The 16371-nt window shown below is 35.4% G+C and overlaps 1 protein-coding gene and 1 long non-coding RNA gene across 3 annotated transcripts; both read right to left on the bottom strand.

The window, feature by feature from the left end:
• Positions 1 to 6485: 6485 nt before the first annotated feature.
• Positions 6486 to 8518, bottom strand: LOC149940975 (uncharacterized). Of its 2 annotated transcripts, XR_016481277.1 has the most exons (7): positions 8432 to 8518; positions 8048 to 8150; positions 7883 to 7979; positions 7678 to 7807; positions 7501 to 7588; positions 7152 to 7213; positions 6990 to 7073 (listed from the first exon to the last, which is right to left on the bottom strand). XR_016481277.1 is itself a non-coding variant. In XM_090178458.1 (6 exons), exons 1-6 carry the CDS (start codon positions 8485 to 8487, stop codon positions 6729 to 6731), a joined length of 819 nt encoding a protein of 272 aa, XP_090034584.1. In that variant the 5' UTR covers positions 8488 to 8518; the 3' UTR covers positions 6486 to 6728. The 2 variants fall into 2 exon arrangements, 1 of the variants encoding a protein (XP_090034584.1); XM_090178458.1 differs by lacking the exon at positions 7152 to 7213 and having other exon boundaries at positions 6486 to 7073.
• Positions 8519 to 13424: 4906 nt separating this feature from the next.
• Positions 13425 to 16296, bottom strand: LOC149940974 (uncharacterized). Its single transcript, XR_016481262.1, has 3 exons — positions 15814 to 16296; positions 15605 to 15734; positions 13425 to 13568 (listed from the first exon to the last, which is right to left on the bottom strand). It is a non-coding gene; the product is annotated as an uncharacterized LOC149940974 (long non-coding RNA).
• Between the last annotated feature and the right edge of the window lie 75 nt (positions 16297 to 16371).

Raw genomic sequence — 16371 nt, 5'->3', positions numbered from 1 at the left:
AAAACGCCTCACTCGGCGGCGCTGGAGTACCTCGATTTGATGACGTATTTTCTGACCCCCCTTCGTTTCCCTGTTTTACTTTGCGACAAACTCTCATTAACTACTATACCGTTCTGACACACTTTTGGGTCTTATGCTACTTTTGGTAAGACGGATAAATCGTAAACATTTTGTCGATTTGTCGTGGAATGATCCTTAGCCCCACTACTGTCTATAGAGTAGGCCTCATTGTCAGTGGAACTGTATTTATTTTACTTTCTTTGGTAACAGCAATATGTTTTACAAAAATATAATGAATATTTCATTAAATTTTTCAACATCAATGAACAAAAATGCTCCTATTAATTTTCCAGAGTTAATAATTGAAAAGCTATCTTTCCTAGTAATTTGATATTTTCAGATCGCACGCGCAGGGAGTCATTAGAGGAAACCAAATTCAATGACATTGAACCATGTCCTCAAGGTCATGCGAAGCCTATCTCGAGAACCGTTGAGTCTAGAGACTCCGTTCCGATTAGAAAGGTGCGCGCCGTCGCATTTTATGTCCAAGTTGCTCTGAACCGATGTAAATTGGCCAATAGGAAGCCCAGAAAGTAAACACCATCATGCTTAGGTGTTAATAATTTAGAAAGTACTTGTGCTGTGGCATCGACATTTTCAGGACAAATTCACTCTGGTAAGATCTTATGCTATTAAAATTCGGTTGACCTGGAACTATGTCTTCAAGGTCATTCAAAATGTATCTCGAAACCTTTAGGTTTGGCAGGTCATTTACAATTCAATTTAGAATTAGATCCAAATTCACCGACCTAATTTGAGCTTGATTGAGATGAATTTTTATGTTGATAATTAGTCATTGAACATTTTTATTTATGATCTTCTTGTTTTTGGTGTTAATTTTGTTAGATTCCTATTGACAAATTTACATCGGTTCAGATCCACTAGGGCATAAAATGTGATGGCGCATACCTTTCTAATTGGAACCAGTGGCGGCGGTAGGGGGTAGGCCAGGTAGGCCACTGCCTACCTTAAAATTTCGAAAGGGCCCCAAAATCACCCTATAAGGGGCCCCAAATTTATCTAGAAAGGGTCCCATTTATAAATAACAATGAAACAAATGTCGATAATGTATTTAGACATTTTTGAGGTATCTCCTAGTAAATAAAACCAGTTCTGTTATATTTGGACTCGTTTTACTGTTGTTAGAACTTTTTTGTTCGTCATGTACATCACTTCTTTATTTTATTGAAGGATTTCGTTGATAAAGCGGGGTCCCGGGTCGGGGGCCCATTTATTTGGTTTGCCTACCCTCGCGAAAATTCCTGGCGCCGCCACTGATTGGAACCACCGAGTCTCTACCCCTAACGGTTCTCGAGATAGATTTTGAATGACTATGAAGACATGGTTCAAGGTCATTAAGTTTCGTATCATCTATTTACCCCTGCGCGTGCTATGCGATCTGTAAATATCAAATTCCTAGGAAAAATACCTTTTCAATTATTAGCTCTGGTTCTTTTTTTAGTGGACACCCTGTATAACCAGGGTTGTTTAGCTTTAGGATATTGGATCACGGAAGCTTTTGGATAACGCTAATAAGTCAGACTTGCTTATCCAAAATTCCCCTGTTTTACCATTAGTGCACTGGAGTGCCATCTAGGTTTTAAATGCATATTTATTGAAAATATTTATTTATTTTCAGAGTTATAAAATTAAATTAATTTTATTAAATTATTTTCATAATCAATCTACCACACCACTGTTTTCTTACTTTTGCACCTACTTCTGTTTATCTGCGATAGATGGCGCCGTTGACAAATAAACTTAAACTTCTCCTACTTCACCCAGCTGGTGGAAGAAAGTCGGAGTCCAAAGCTATGGAGTGCTACAACTCTATGGGGCACGTGTTTCGATTTTAAAATTTATTATTATTATTATGTATTATTTATTTATTGCAATAATCTGCAACAAAAAATAAAATAATAATAATAATAAATTTTAAAATTTTTATGTTAAATGTGTAGGGAAGAAAATAAATATAAATATGGATAACTTTGTGGGCAAAATTGGATCAAAGATTTTGTGTTAAAAATTGGAGGAGCAGTGGACTGTGATTTGAAAGGTGGAATGACGTCATTCTGTTGTTCACAGGAATATTTTTTAATACTTTAAATGAATTTGACATATTAATCAACAATAAAAGTAATATATGTCCCTTTAAGGCTGCACATTTAACGAGCTCTAAACTGTTTTTTCAGTACGAAGAACTGTTTTTGTTATAATATATGCCCATTTATGAGACGTGGTGCTTTACAAGACTTACATCTCAATTTTATAATTTTTTAAAAAATTAGTGCTTTCTAAAATTAAAAATTAAATGTTTGTAGTGTCTCTAATAAAAGTGCCGAACTAAGGCCTGCATAGAAAAATAATTTAAAACTCAAAAAATATTGTTATATTAGTTCAACCACATAAAAATTATTACCTTTGCTGCGCAAATACTCAGCCCGTCGTTTTGCCCTTTTCTTTTGTTTCCTTGGCATTTCAAATTTTAAAGCTCGAAAGTTATTAGTTGTCAAACTTAACAGCTGTCATTGTTGTCAAAAAATTAAACATTCAAAAAATACTGATAGTTTAGTTCCACCAAAGATAATACGTACCCTATATTCGATATCACGCCGCCACATTTGTTCGTTTTAAATCATTATGTTTAAACAAGAATGTATTTATTTATACTCAGGGATAATGAATATGTCGAGATTATTTTTAGCGTTTCTCCAATTCCACCCGTTGGGCCCCCCGGTATGCTCCTCCGCTTTAATAAAATCAAATAATACTGCAATCTCATTGGTTCTTAAAAATTACGTTTTTCAACTCGATTAACGCTGCAGCGAGGACGCAAAAAATAAGACCGCCTTCTTTCCCCCCCCCCCTTAGCGTGACGGGGTTAGGGGCTCAACGTGTCCGTCGATAGTCTCGACATATTCATTCTCCCTGAGTATAAATAAATACATTCTTGGTTTAAACTTGTTAGAATAGGTGGTTTTTTTTTTCGCCTGTTCTGGGTTTTTTGAGCAGGTTCAAAAGTGTAGCCCTATGACGTCATTTTACTCCAATTCTATCTTGACGAAAAAAACGAGTTAGAGTAAGAAGGGAGTAGTTAGAGGTTAAAGGTTATATATTTGTTTTGTTTTTAAGATGGCGACCGGTGGTGAGATCATCAATATAGGACTCATTTTTGTCATTTATTTAATAATAATAATAATAATAATCAGCTAGGCTAATACCCAAGACACCACCAGCTTAGGTCTAAGTCATCAAGCAACTTTCAAAGTCATTAAATAGCATTTAACAATTGGATATTCGTTATTAAAAGCTTGCCACATGTGAAGATGTTCAAAACCCGTTATGTTTTCGTTAAACGAAATTTAAGCAGACGAATTTTCTATATAAGCTAGATTACTCATTCTACAGCTCCTTTCGAGGAGGAGTAAAAAGTGTAACGTTTGAGTTCTGGAACAAGCGAACAAAATTCGGGACAGGGTAAATCTTACCCCGAGGACAGGCGAATAAAACGTTTTAGGGTAAAAAGTTTACACTTTTTGTCCTGGGACAGGCGAAAAAAAACCACCTAGCATGAAAATTAACATTTCACGCGGGCAGCCGGGCACGCGGCATTAAAACTGCCATCAAAACGAAGCCGTGTGCCCGTGTCGGCAAGTTGGCAACTTTTTTCCGACTTCCACCCGTTCCCGTTGCGCATGCGCGCCAATCTGAAACTTAAGAGGGAAAATGGATGCCTCGAAACCGTTATTTCCTGGCTTCAAAAACTTATATTTTCTCGGCGTTATTGATTAAATTATAAATCGTGAAAAAACGGGCCTATAAAGTGAAACACGGTGATTTTAAATCCGTTTACAGAATTAAAATACGACAAGTAGTTGAGGTTAGAGCGCGACCCAAAAAAGGCCTAAAAGGCACTCAAGCTGAGTTGACGTCTTCCACGACCAAAGCGGTAAATTGCCAATATACGCGCAGCAGAGGTGGAAATGGGGGAAAAAGATGAGCTCTAAATATACTCCGCGGCCGCGGAGTATAATTTTGGGTACGCGTAACAATTAGTCAACTTACTTTACGTATGCATTATTATTATTTAATATAGAATTTACTGGTATTTCATTTAATTCCGTTCAATTTAGATCTGAATATAATCAGAGCGAAGCCTTAAAAATGCTATTATTAACGTTTTTGTACATGGGTGTTTAAAATTGATTGAAACGTTGCTACGAAATAAACCATAATTTTGGGGTAGGTCCGATGGGCCGAAGACCAACCGATCGAAGGGGTCCAACGGATCGAAAACTCACGGCCCGAAAAAAAAGGACCAACCGACCGAAATTTAACATACGTTTTTTATAGCAACAAAAGGGAAAAGGTTTCAACGGACCGAAAAGTTGTATATCGTTAAATAAAAATTAAAATAACTTTTTTACTGTTCAAGTTTACTGTTTTGTTTTTTACTTCTGCCCCGAGATATAGCAGGGTACGCGAAAAACGTTTTAGATTAGATTAGTTCGGATTAGGTTAGGTTAGGTTAAGGTAAGCGCGCAAAGGTTAGGTTATATACGCGCGCCGAAGGCGCGTAGGCACCGTTGGATACGTCCGTGACTTATATATATATATCTATAAAAAAAACCATAATTCGATGTACTAAAAAAATATATAAAGGTGCAAAATTGGGCTGTAAACCGCACAAATGGGGTATTTTCGATCGATTGGAACTTAATGTTAAATCGTTTTCCAACGATTTGGATTTCAGCTTTTTAAAAATATATATTTCGGTCCGTTGAAACCTTCTGCAATTAACTCATAAAAAAGGAATTTTTTAATTTTCGGTCGGTTAGTGCTTTCCTTCGATTGGATGGATTTCGGTCCGTTGGACCCCCATTCGATCGGTTGGTCTTCGGGCCATCGGACCCAGACCCATAATTTTCCTTCTTACGATTCTTCTAACCATCCTCTCATATTTCGCTGTGAATGACTTACGACTTGCTATACAATTAACTTTTTTCAAATTATCTTAGACACTACCTAGCTGAGCCTTTTCAGAATTTTCATCGTCTAGATACGAAATCAGTCTGAAGCATTGTCAGAAGTTATATTCAATTCGAACTAGATTAAATCTGAAGTATAAAATATATTATTGGATCGCTTTCCGATAGTGTCTCGTTCATGTTCTGTTTAATTGCTTTGCTTGGAAACTGCAAATTGCTATTAGCACTCCTGTCGATAGGCGAAAGAATACACGCCATACAATTTCAGCAGTGATGCGGTGTACGCTTCCGCGGTTTGAAAACCGACCCGGGTTACCTGTTTCGTGTTTATATCTCTTAAAAGATATATTATACGTCTCTGCCACTAATAAGTCGTTTAACACCAATTAACACAAAAAATTAAAGTGTTTACTAAACCATGATAACGTAACATTCGCAGAAGTAAACAAGTGTGTAATGGATCGGAAATATACAACGACAAATACATGAAGAATAGTTAAAAAATTAACTTTCTTATCACCCAAGAGACCAATTTGAAGAAATATATTTTCGAATTTGAATAGTAAATTTAAAGTAAAACTGTAACGTATCTATCTAAACAATCTTCATTGAGAAATCGTTGAGTCCGTTTTCTCAAAGTATGGAAGTCACCGGTTGTTCGTTGCTCAACGGTATAGTGAAAGGGAAAAAGTAAAGACTGCCTCATCTGAGTTTAAGCATGGGACAATTGGCCCATGGTTTAAGAAAGCCGAATATAGCTTTGACCGTTTCATTTCCCCTCTAAATACCCGCATTTTAGTTAGACCTAGTGGTCACGTGCGTCAAATTCGTAACTTTTTCTCTAAGCACTGGCCATATTAGTAGACCTTCTACTTCGATAACCTTTTCCGATATTAAAATCGTTATAACTCGGCTCGTATCGGAGCTCACCGGCCAATTGTGGTTTCTTTTAATAGGCCTAATAATGTAGATTAACATAGTTAAAAACCAATCAGTTCGACCTTGCGAGAATTTAAATATATCGGGAAAACTAAATGACCCCGATTTTATAAGACCTTCTGCTTCGAGAACTTTTTCCGTAATTAAACCGTTGTTCAAATTCCTGTAAATATTTTGTTGTTTTTAAAAATGCGCGCGTCCCAAAGCAGATAAATTCTATTGTATTCTCACGCCATCTGTTTTCATTTTCAGTATTTTAGTGTAGTCTAATCTGTATTTCGTCTTTCTGGGTCCTACGTTACCCCTATAATATTTTTCGTTGAAAATGATTTCGGCGAATTGATGGCGGTAGGTAATTAAACTTTTCGACGTACTTATCCTTAACGTATGGTGAAAGACTATTCAGCCATCCATCTGAAATTACTAGCCCCATATCTAAAAGCAACTACTTACTAACCAATAGAACCGCCAACGGTTGCTAAAATAATTGCAATATTTAAATTATAAAAAGTTTATTTAATTTTTTTTGTACTTTCGTAGCATCGAAAAGGACCAAAGCACATGCAGACTTAGAAAGCAAATTTGAGACTCGTTACTAATATTTAATTATAATCTCAAAGCCAATTTTGATACTTTTTTTTGGATATTTGGTTATAATCTTAAAACAATTTTGATACTAATTCCGAATATTTTTTACAACTTAACCCTAGCATCCAAGAGGTCAAAAGAGGATGGCAATTAAAACCATTTTATCCATGTTGCGCTTTTTTTGCATCCAAAGGGAACCAAAAGTGGATGCCTACTATAACAATTTTGGGCTTGCGATCCGTACCACAATTCCTCTAAGTCTTCCCAGAATAAAAATAGCAATAAAGTCAAGGACAACAGAAAGGCAGCAATGCCAATCACCCTGAATTTCGTAAGATGAAATTTTCTGGTCACCCGTTGAAATTGAGCCTCGGCTTTGTGGCCGAATCGTCTAGGGTACCCCGTGATCTTTCCAGCTTTTTGGCGTATATTGTGCCCTTCAAATGGTTCTTTCGCACGTTCGATACCGTGCTCCAGCTTGACCTTCGTTTCACTCTAATATTTCAATAAAATTTTGTTAAAAAATACAAAAAGTTTTATACGCGCTTGTAGTTGAAATATTAATCTATTTACTATTTCTTTTATTACTGTTTCGCGTTAGTTTCCATTTCACAGCCATAATATAATCATATTCACTAAAAATAGAATCCCTGTCTAGTGAAATATAGCTACGGGCCAGCCCTTCGTTGTTTTCAAACATGCCCTGGGGGGCGATTCTGTAAAAAATCGAATGGGAATTCGATCTCGATACCCTGTACCATGTCGAAATCGACTTCGACAATTTGCATTGATTTATGCTTATTCGAAATCTTTACCGAATACCATTCGTCGAGATCGCGAAGTTCGAAATCTAGTTTTCGATCGAAAATTGGATTTTGAATATTTACAGAATAGGCCCCCAGTTCCCAAAGACAATGATTACCAATTTATCCTTTATCGCAGGGATTAAGGGAATGGCGTGTTGTTTGTGGTCTTGGTTCTTTTCATCTTGCATTTGGCCCATTAATATCCTTAATAACAAATGAAAACATCAATCAAAATGTAGTGTTGCGTTAAATATAGTATCGGTGCTTAATCAAGAAGTCGCGTTGCTCATTACGTTTGTTGCAGTTGTTTGTCTTTCGGGGCATTCCTCCAAATTTTATCCAAATTGATATTGCCGTCGTCGGTGTCACTTTCCAGCGGAGTTGATATCAAAACTAACTTATCCTCGCTCAATATTTTCGTTTCTGAAAAAGTGTAAGACGGGTTGTTTTATATTGAATTGAAATTTAAAATAAAGAAAGGGCTAGCTAGGCTATTACCTGGTAATTTAAAGATATGTATTGTCCAATATTCGCCGGGCTTTAAAATGCCAGTTGCTGGGTTAACTTTATAAGATTCGACATGGTTTGTACGAAACTGCAAGTTTAAAAAATTATATCTCAAGTTTGATATTTTGGAATATCTATTATATTAGTTCTTTATACTTTGAAAGCGACGAGATTTTGGCTCAAGTTTTTGATTTTAATATCGCATTCCTGGGGATTGTTTCCTTCAGATGGTGCAAAGTGTAAAACTCGATCATCGGGTCTAAAAATTAAATATATACGTAATTTTCGATATTAATTGATGGGTATAATATTGAACAATCATCTCAAAGCCTATATGGAATCTTACAAGGGCGTACTTTGGGGGAGTATTTTTGGGGCTCAAACCACCCCCGAAATGGATCGAGAGAGGGTGCAAAATGTAGCAAGGGTTTTCAAGGGGCCAAGTTTGAACCCTACCCGAAATAAAATCGTGGAATCTTATATGTAAGTTCTTTGTAGGCCGCAGTTAAAATTGTATAATTTTGGTAGGCGTATACTTACGAGATACCGATTATCGAAATTTTCTTATCAATTGACGATGTCGTCTGGGTGTCCATTTTTGTTTGAAGCAAAAACAGTACAATAGATCTTAAAAGAAATTGATTTGAAAAAAATTGGCGGGTGCTTGCTCGGAAGGGATAATCTTATTGGCTAAGACAAATGCGGATAAATATTGCTAAGCCCACGTGATTCTAGTTTATTATCAGAATAAATAATTACACGTGCGACGAAAAAATGGGCGATATCATCGAGATTCACGCGTTTTTAATTTAAAAACCCTTCCTTTTGACGGTTTTTATTTTGGAGTGAATAATTTCTTTTAGCGTCTATGGGTCTAAAAATTAAGTATAAAAAGTATTGAACGAGCTAATTACAACGTTAGGCCTATTCTTTAATGACAAATTTTTCAAAAGAGTAGATGTTTTATAAAATAGAATGAACAAAAACAAAGAAATAAGCATGCTGTTGCTACGTTACAAAACAGCGATTTGCACGCGCTAAAAAATCCGAAATCCTTTCGACTCTATCACGAGCTCGTAGTCTTCTAAAAGTAAGAGACATCATTGACGTAATAGAAACATTAAAACAAGAAGGCCAAGTTAATTCTATTATTTATTTATTGAGACGATACATAACGCCCCTAAGCCAGATAGAAACTTTGTGGCGCCCTCAAAAAAACACACACACAAAACAATGCATATAATAAGAGCAATACAGGATGTTTTGAATTGCTCTCACTGGGCAATTTTTCAGAAGATTCAAGAGATAGAGTAGCGAAATTTTCAGGGTATTATTTCTAGTGTGGGATCACTTTAAATCCTAAATTTCAGAAAAATCTGAAATAATTTCGGGTTTTTGTAAAAAATATTGGACAGCTTGTTTTTTTTTCATCAGCTCATATCTTCGTGAAAAAGTGTTCTTTTCCAATGAAACCAATTTCTTTGAACATTTTCGACAGCACTCTACAACTTTATCACTGAAACGTTTTTACTAGCACCTACCCCCCTGTAGCACACGGGAGTCGGTTACGGGTCGGTCTTGGGTTGAAAAGTCTCTTTAGGTCCATGACCAAAAGCCGACCTAAAAAGTCTTAATCTTTAAAAAAATATATGTACGTATTTCAGACTTTTCTTGGTCAGGGTGCTGACCGAAATTTATAGTGCAATTTCCGACTTAAAAAAGACCTTACACTGTTTTCTGATCATTGAGATTTTGGGCATCTTATCGGTTTCATGAGGGTCATTCCATACGAAATCGACCAATGTTGTTGCTCGATAGTGGCGGATTTCTACCAAACTTTTTTTCGTGGTTTATCTACCTAAATTATAAAGATTAGTGGAGTTTGGCGGCATAATTTCAAAAATTTGAAAAGTTATGAATTTTTTAAATTTACCGCTTTTAGGCTTAATTTTGCGGACTTATTTTAATTTTGTTTTAATATCGCAACCGGAAATAACTGTTTACATATGAAAAATAGCAATCCTAGCTAAAAACGTCTGCTGGTTCCGAATTTGGTATCTATTTTGCTGTATCTGCTCAAGTTTTCAATGTAGACGCTCGATTGGGGGGTTGCACTCAACGTTATATTTACCAGGAGGTCCATCTTGAAATTTAATGAAACTATAAACTTAACATCTCCTTATAGATAGAACAATTTCCATTAAATTTGGCTTTGGAGAAACATTTATTTCTATCAAAACTATTTTTTTGAAATTTAATGAAACTATAAACTTAACATCTCCTTATAGATAGAACAATTTCCATTAAATTTGGCTTTGGAGAAACATTTATTTCTATCAAAACTATTTTTTTGAAATGTTCGATTTTTCAACATTTGCATTGAACTCTTTTCCAGTAGCTCCTTAGGGGGTAGACCTAATCGTTCTATTTATAAAAAGCGTAAACCCGAAATTTAATAATATTTTAAGCTATGCATCGACTGGGAGATAGAAAAGCCTCCCTTAAATTTCATTTTAGATAAATTATTATTTCTATCGTAACGGAATTTTTAAAAAAAAAAATTTCACTTTTTCATAAGACTTAATATTAAGAGTTCATTATTGAAATGGAAATAAACATTTAATTTACAAAAAGGGTTGGTTACAAAATATTTTTAGTTTGAATTGTAAAAAAATTTGGTAAAAATAATATTAAAAACGTTAATGTATTTTATGTAATACGTTTAATCCTAATTTAGAATCCGAACGCCGACATTGAATTGTTATAGCTGTCGTGACTTGAAAAAGACCTTACACATTTATAGCCCAATGGATTATTTAAACGATGTATTCATCCGCAATTTCCCGCCAAACCGTTTTGGCGCGAAAATTCGTTAAAAGTGACGCCTTCCCAATGCTGACTAGAAGCGTACTTTCCCCTATTTTCTTCTGGTGATACGGGTAATGGCGTTATGCGAAAATGCGCGTTTTATAACATCAATTAAAACATTTTACTAACGATTTTAGCAAATTTTTTAAAGCGTGTTCGAATGTTTTGTATTAACAAAGGTGTATATACGACATTTATTTATAAATTTTGATCTGTCAATAGGTATTGAATTCGTAAATATAAGTATAAATATTCGAGTTTAATAACACTATGAGTAGGCCTTGGAGAATTCATACACGGGATCAGTTTGAAAGTTTTAAAGGTATGTAGGAAATTTATTATTATCTTCACATTAGAACGAGCCCAGATTGTTCTAATTTCATAGACTAGTAGCTTCAGCATTTTGTATAATGTATTTTAAATAATTTTATTTAGTATATTAGTGAATCGCTCCATGCTTGAAATTTTTAAGTATATTGGAGAGTAGTCTACTCTTGATCCATAGAATAAGGTGTGCGGATGCTTAAAACAAAAGTTAAAATTTGAAGTTGGTGATGGAAAACACAGCATTGAAAGTGTCCATTGTTCATGCAATAGTGGGTAAATATATTTTTTATTAAAACCCAATTCTTTAATGTAACCTGTTTTACTTATTATTCTAGAAATTCAGGCTTTTGCAAACATGCAGTAAATTGCTGGTCTATTTTATATATAAAGATACTGAGAGCCATCCCAACTTTCTGACTTTAGAAGTGGGGTAAAATGAAGGAAAAGAACTAGCTGTGCCTTCGGTATTGTACGGTAATAAAATGGTTAGAGTTGTGAGGGTTAAATTTGCCTGGCTCAAAAAGGTTTATGTACTCTTATCAAAAGTGGATATAAAACAGAAAGTCTGGGAGGACCCGGTAGCCCTGTTCCATCAAAAATGAGGATCCCCCAAGCATGCCCCTAGTTTGTGCCTACCCCCTTTGGCGGAGCATTACAAATGGCACTTTACTCGCATGTACCTGCGTAAATCGGCTGATATATTATAGTTCTTCTTCAGTTCCTTAGCCACCTGATTATATAGTCTTTGGGCTGGATTTGGTGCGTCTGCTCTTTGTGAAAATTCATATGTTTGGCAAGGCTTAGGTAGATAATTGATAAAAACGTTTTTGTTTTATTAGAATAGGGTGTGCGGCTTAAAGTGTTTAACGAATTTAAAAACAATCAAACTTTAAAAGAACTACTAGAAGATATGTGCTCTCAACACGAGTTGTTACATTCGCATTACTCTGAAGAAAGAGGAGGATAGTGGCTTTCTGTACGCATGGAACAATTGGGTATACAATTTAGTACTTAATGAAGAAGGAATTGACCCAGTTATAATTTGTGACCCAATATATGCAAATGAACTCTCCAATCTCAGTTTGCGATTCTGCATTATTACCTTGGTTATTACTATCATTGATTAAATAACCTTATAAGGTTATTTAATCCATGTTACTATACTAAAATTTGTCTACATCCCTATCTACTGGAATTTTAGTTAAGCCTTGGTTTAAATCTTCACTGGTTTGTATAGTACCAATTGAATACAAATCTTTTATAAATAAATTACACTGACTAAATTTACTTTTCGGCTTTAAAGCTAACTCTTCTGGTGTATATTTCTTACGAGCTTGAGCCACAGTGACTCTTGAACTTAACAGAGGCAAAATTTTTGAAAAAGGAATAAATTAACCAACGAGACAACGTCTTCGGGAGATTTACCAAGGAGAATATGCTTCTTGGTTTTACCGCTAGGTTAGCTAGCATCGCCCATCTGAACTATTTCCTCTGACCGTGACGTCATGAGACATAGGCCAAACGTAACAGAGTCGTTCCTGATTGGCTCAATCATTGTATAGGGGAAACAGCTCCTCATTTTTGAAGGAAACCACTGGGAAAGCTAACGAACCCTTTTCCTCCCAGACTTTCTGTTATATATCCACTTTTGCTCTTATTTGGTCACTTAGTTAGTCTCAAAAATTTATTTCTAGCTTTTAGTCGGGATGAAATATTTGTGGAGAGTCCATTTGTAGCGAAGATAATATCAATTGAAGAGGCAGTGGCACAAAATAACTAAGTTGGAAAGGAAGGAATCTACTGGCTAATGACTGTAGAGGCTACTATGGAAAAATTCAGCTAGGACCTTTCATTTTTTTGGCTATTCTCTCAAGGGCTATTTTTAATTGATATTAAGAGAGACTGACAATATTTGAAGAAAAACGTTGTCCAAATATATAATTTTTATTTTAGATTTTAGTTAAAGAAAAGTTATAATTAAATTTACACTTCTAGTGAAGGAAAGTTATATTTTTAATATGTTAAATTAGTTCCTATTTTAAATTTTGGCCAATTAGTATTTGTAGATAACAAATGAACTGAACTATTTATGTTATGAATTTTCTACTCAAAGCCATGTTAACTAAAAAGGCAAAAACAAATGTATTATAGAATTAATTCAAAGTTAAAAGCAATTAAATTCATTGAAGAAACCACTTAATTAGAAATTACAATAGAAGTGAATAAAATGTTAAGATATGCAAATAAGTATTAAAAATAAAAACCATTTGAATTTACAGTATTATTTTTAATCATATTGGGATCTGCGGCAATAGCTCGAAATGTTATTAATCAACTCAAAAACTCATACCGAACCATCAGGGTGGCAAAGATAGGAAAATTGGGGTTCAATACAAAATAGAAAAATATGCTCTTTTAACGCATAATTTTGTGGGCCTCAATGTAATATTTTCCAGCGATAATGACAATCGAACGGCTTGACCTAAAATTAATTTAATTCATTAGCATTTCCTTATTTTTCAGTATACAGGGTCTTTTTTTTTGCTCGGAAAAGTGTTTTTTTTCAAAAACTATTTATAGTACCGATTTCAAATTTCGAAGGTCAATTCTCTATACCGGGGGACATCAGTTTGAGAAATTTGAGCGTTTTCGGTAATGTTTTTCACCAATTTTGAAAAATTATTTTTCGACCACTAGGTGCGAGATAAAAAATTTCTATTATAAAGTTGTAGGCCGTCATCGAAAACCCTTAAAAATTGTTCACTCGACGAAAAACAACTTATTTATCAGTGAAAATTCGAGCTTGAAAAATTTACAAGTTGGTGAAGCCAAATTACGATTGTTTGAAACGATAATTGAAAAGGGAACAAGTCTAATACAAACGTAGTAGAGTTTTCACACTTGAAAAAATGTACACGTTTGGTTTTTAAATGCAGATATTTTATTCACATAAATTTTTACAAAACATTTTCAATAATATCACCATTGGCTGCAACACAGGTTTGTGCGCGGACAATTAAGTTCTCAAACGCTTTCTCTACCATTTCTGGTGTGACGTCTCGGTAAGCACTGATTATTCGTCTAATGAGTTCCTCCCTAGTTTCAATGGGCGTGGCGTATACCTTTGCTTTAACGAATCCCCAGAGAAAATAATCCAGCGGTGTTAGGTCAGGTGACCTTGCTGGCCAATGCACTGGACCATTTCTCCCTATCCACCTTTCAGGAAACTCGTTGTTGAGGTGCTCAGTTACTTGCCGGGAAAAATGCGGAGGGGCGCCATCATGCTGAAACCACAACTGACGTCTTTCAGCCAATGGAAGGTCGTCGATTGCGTCACTCAGTTCGTTCTGTAGAAAATGTAAATACCTTTGGCCGTTAAGGTTCGTCGGCAGGAAAAAGGGACCAATCAAACGGTTTCCAACAAGTCCAACCCAAACATTGACCCGTTCAAATTGAACCTGGTGATGATATTCAAAACCCCAATGTGGGTTGATGTCAGACCAAAGATGGCTGTTTTGATGATTAAAGGGCCCATCTCTAGAAAATGACGCTTCGTCGGAGAACAAAACATGGCGCAAAAATTGTCTATCTTCTTGGACAGCATTTAGTAACCAGTTGCTAAATTCATAACGTCTTTGATGGTCTCCGTCAATTAGTCCTTGGTGGAGCGTAGCTCTGTATGGGTGATAGCGATTCTTACGAAGAATTTTCCACACACGATTTGCAGAACAACCCAAATCAGCAGCGGCGTTAGCGCAACTGTGACGAGGATATGCCACAAAGTACGCGAGTACATTGTTCTCGAAGTCTAAATCCGGTTGACCCAATCCGCGAAACCTAGGTTGCAAGTTACCAAATTGATTGAAATCGTGAATTGCTCGTCTTACTGTATTTACAGATGGTGCTCCATTTGGATGTCTTTCTGCGAAGATTTCAGTCACTCTTCTAAGGTTTTGCGCTGCTTCTCCATAGTAAATGGCAACTATCTCGGTACGCTCAGCTACTGAATAACGAGGCATTGTTCGAAATATTATCAAACACTGATAATAATCTCCCAAAGTTTTCCTTTAAATACCCAATGCATGTTTAGGATTGACCTATAGCCTCGTGTTTTTTAAATCCGGTCGTTTTTTTAACCAAAGTTTCAACTGGATTAGGTAATTCGGTTTCAATTATCGTTTCAAACAATCGTAATTTGGCTTCACCAACTTGTAAATTTTTCAAGCTCGAATTTTCACTGATAAATAAATTGTTTTTCGTCGAGTGAACAATTTTTAAGGGTTTTCGATGACGGCCTACAACTTTATAATAGAAATTTTTTATCTCGCACCTAGTGGTCGAAAAATAATTTTTCAAAATTGGTGAAAAACATTACCGAAAACGCTCAAATTTCTCAAACTGATGTCCCCGGTATAGAGAATTGACCTTCCAAATTTGAAATCAGTACTATAGTTTTTGAAAAAAAACACTTTTCCGAGCAAAAAAAAAGACCCTGTATAATAAAACAGATGAGATCACCTTTAAAACGATTCACAAAACGTAGGGTCCTCTCTTTTCATTTAGTTACAGTGGATTTGTAATAAGTCTACAAGGTAAATTATTGCTTGGAATGGCACCGCTTTTCATGCGTCCCTTGAATTCTCTTCATCTAAATGACAGTTATTATGATATATATTTAATAATTTTAACTTTAAAATCAGTAATAACAAGTAAAATTTGTGTCTCACCATTTTTTTCTAAAAAGTCTTTATCTTTAAAATGGGCGCTGCAAATCTGTGCCCACCAGTTGTTAATTAGTCCATGTGCCCACTAACTAGGCGTCTTCCCTGATTTTATATTAGTTAACCACACATTAAAAAGATTTTTGCATTTCTGAAAATTGTGAAACGATAACTCCAACGTTCTTTTCTCACCATTTACTCGAATTGTAATATTTTTAAGGGCAGTATTACTACAGAAAGGTACTTCGCAATTTATTCCACCTCTGCGACTACAATCCGCCATATTAATCGTTTGTTTTGATCAACCATGGCCAACTTCGCCCGCTCACTACGCTCGCACCAGGCGGCCTACCCAAAGAATTTCAAATCCATGTATTGGCGCGAAATAAAAGTTTGGTTTTTAGTGTCTTCGACGGCCGTCGGGAGCGCTACTTCCGGACCTTAAAGTCGGCTCCTTTTACGATATAAATAACATGGATTTCTATGGCGCGAAACTTGACCATAATGAGTACATAGTACTGGAAATTATTTAAATATCAGAAAATTGTATTTATTTTATACTTA

The sequence above is a fragment of the Leiobunum rupestre genome, chromosome 6, assembly GCF_980474605.1.
Source record: "Leiobunum rupestre chromosome 6, qqLeiRupe1.1.hap1, whole genome shotgun sequence".
Taxonomy (NCBI): Eukaryota; Metazoa; Arthropoda; class Arachnida; order Opiliones; family Sclerosomatidae; genus Leiobunum; species Leiobunum rupestre.
This window is presented reverse-complemented; position numbering and strand designations above follow the sequence as displayed.

Bases quoted from the DNA above. Each gene is read 5' to 3' on its own strand.
- LOC149940975 (XM_090178458.1), bottom strand. From the start codon at position 8,487: ATGGACACCCAGACGACATCGTCAATTGATAAGAAAATTTCGATAATC. The intron at 8,151-8,431 runs GTAAGTATACGC...TTTAATTTTTAG, and splicing joins ATTTCGATAATCGGTATCTC to ACCCGATGATCGAGTTTTAC. The intron at 7,589-7,677 runs GTAATGAGCAAC...TTTGTTATTAAG, and splicing joins GACAAACAACTGCAACAAAC to GATATTAATGGGCCAAATGC.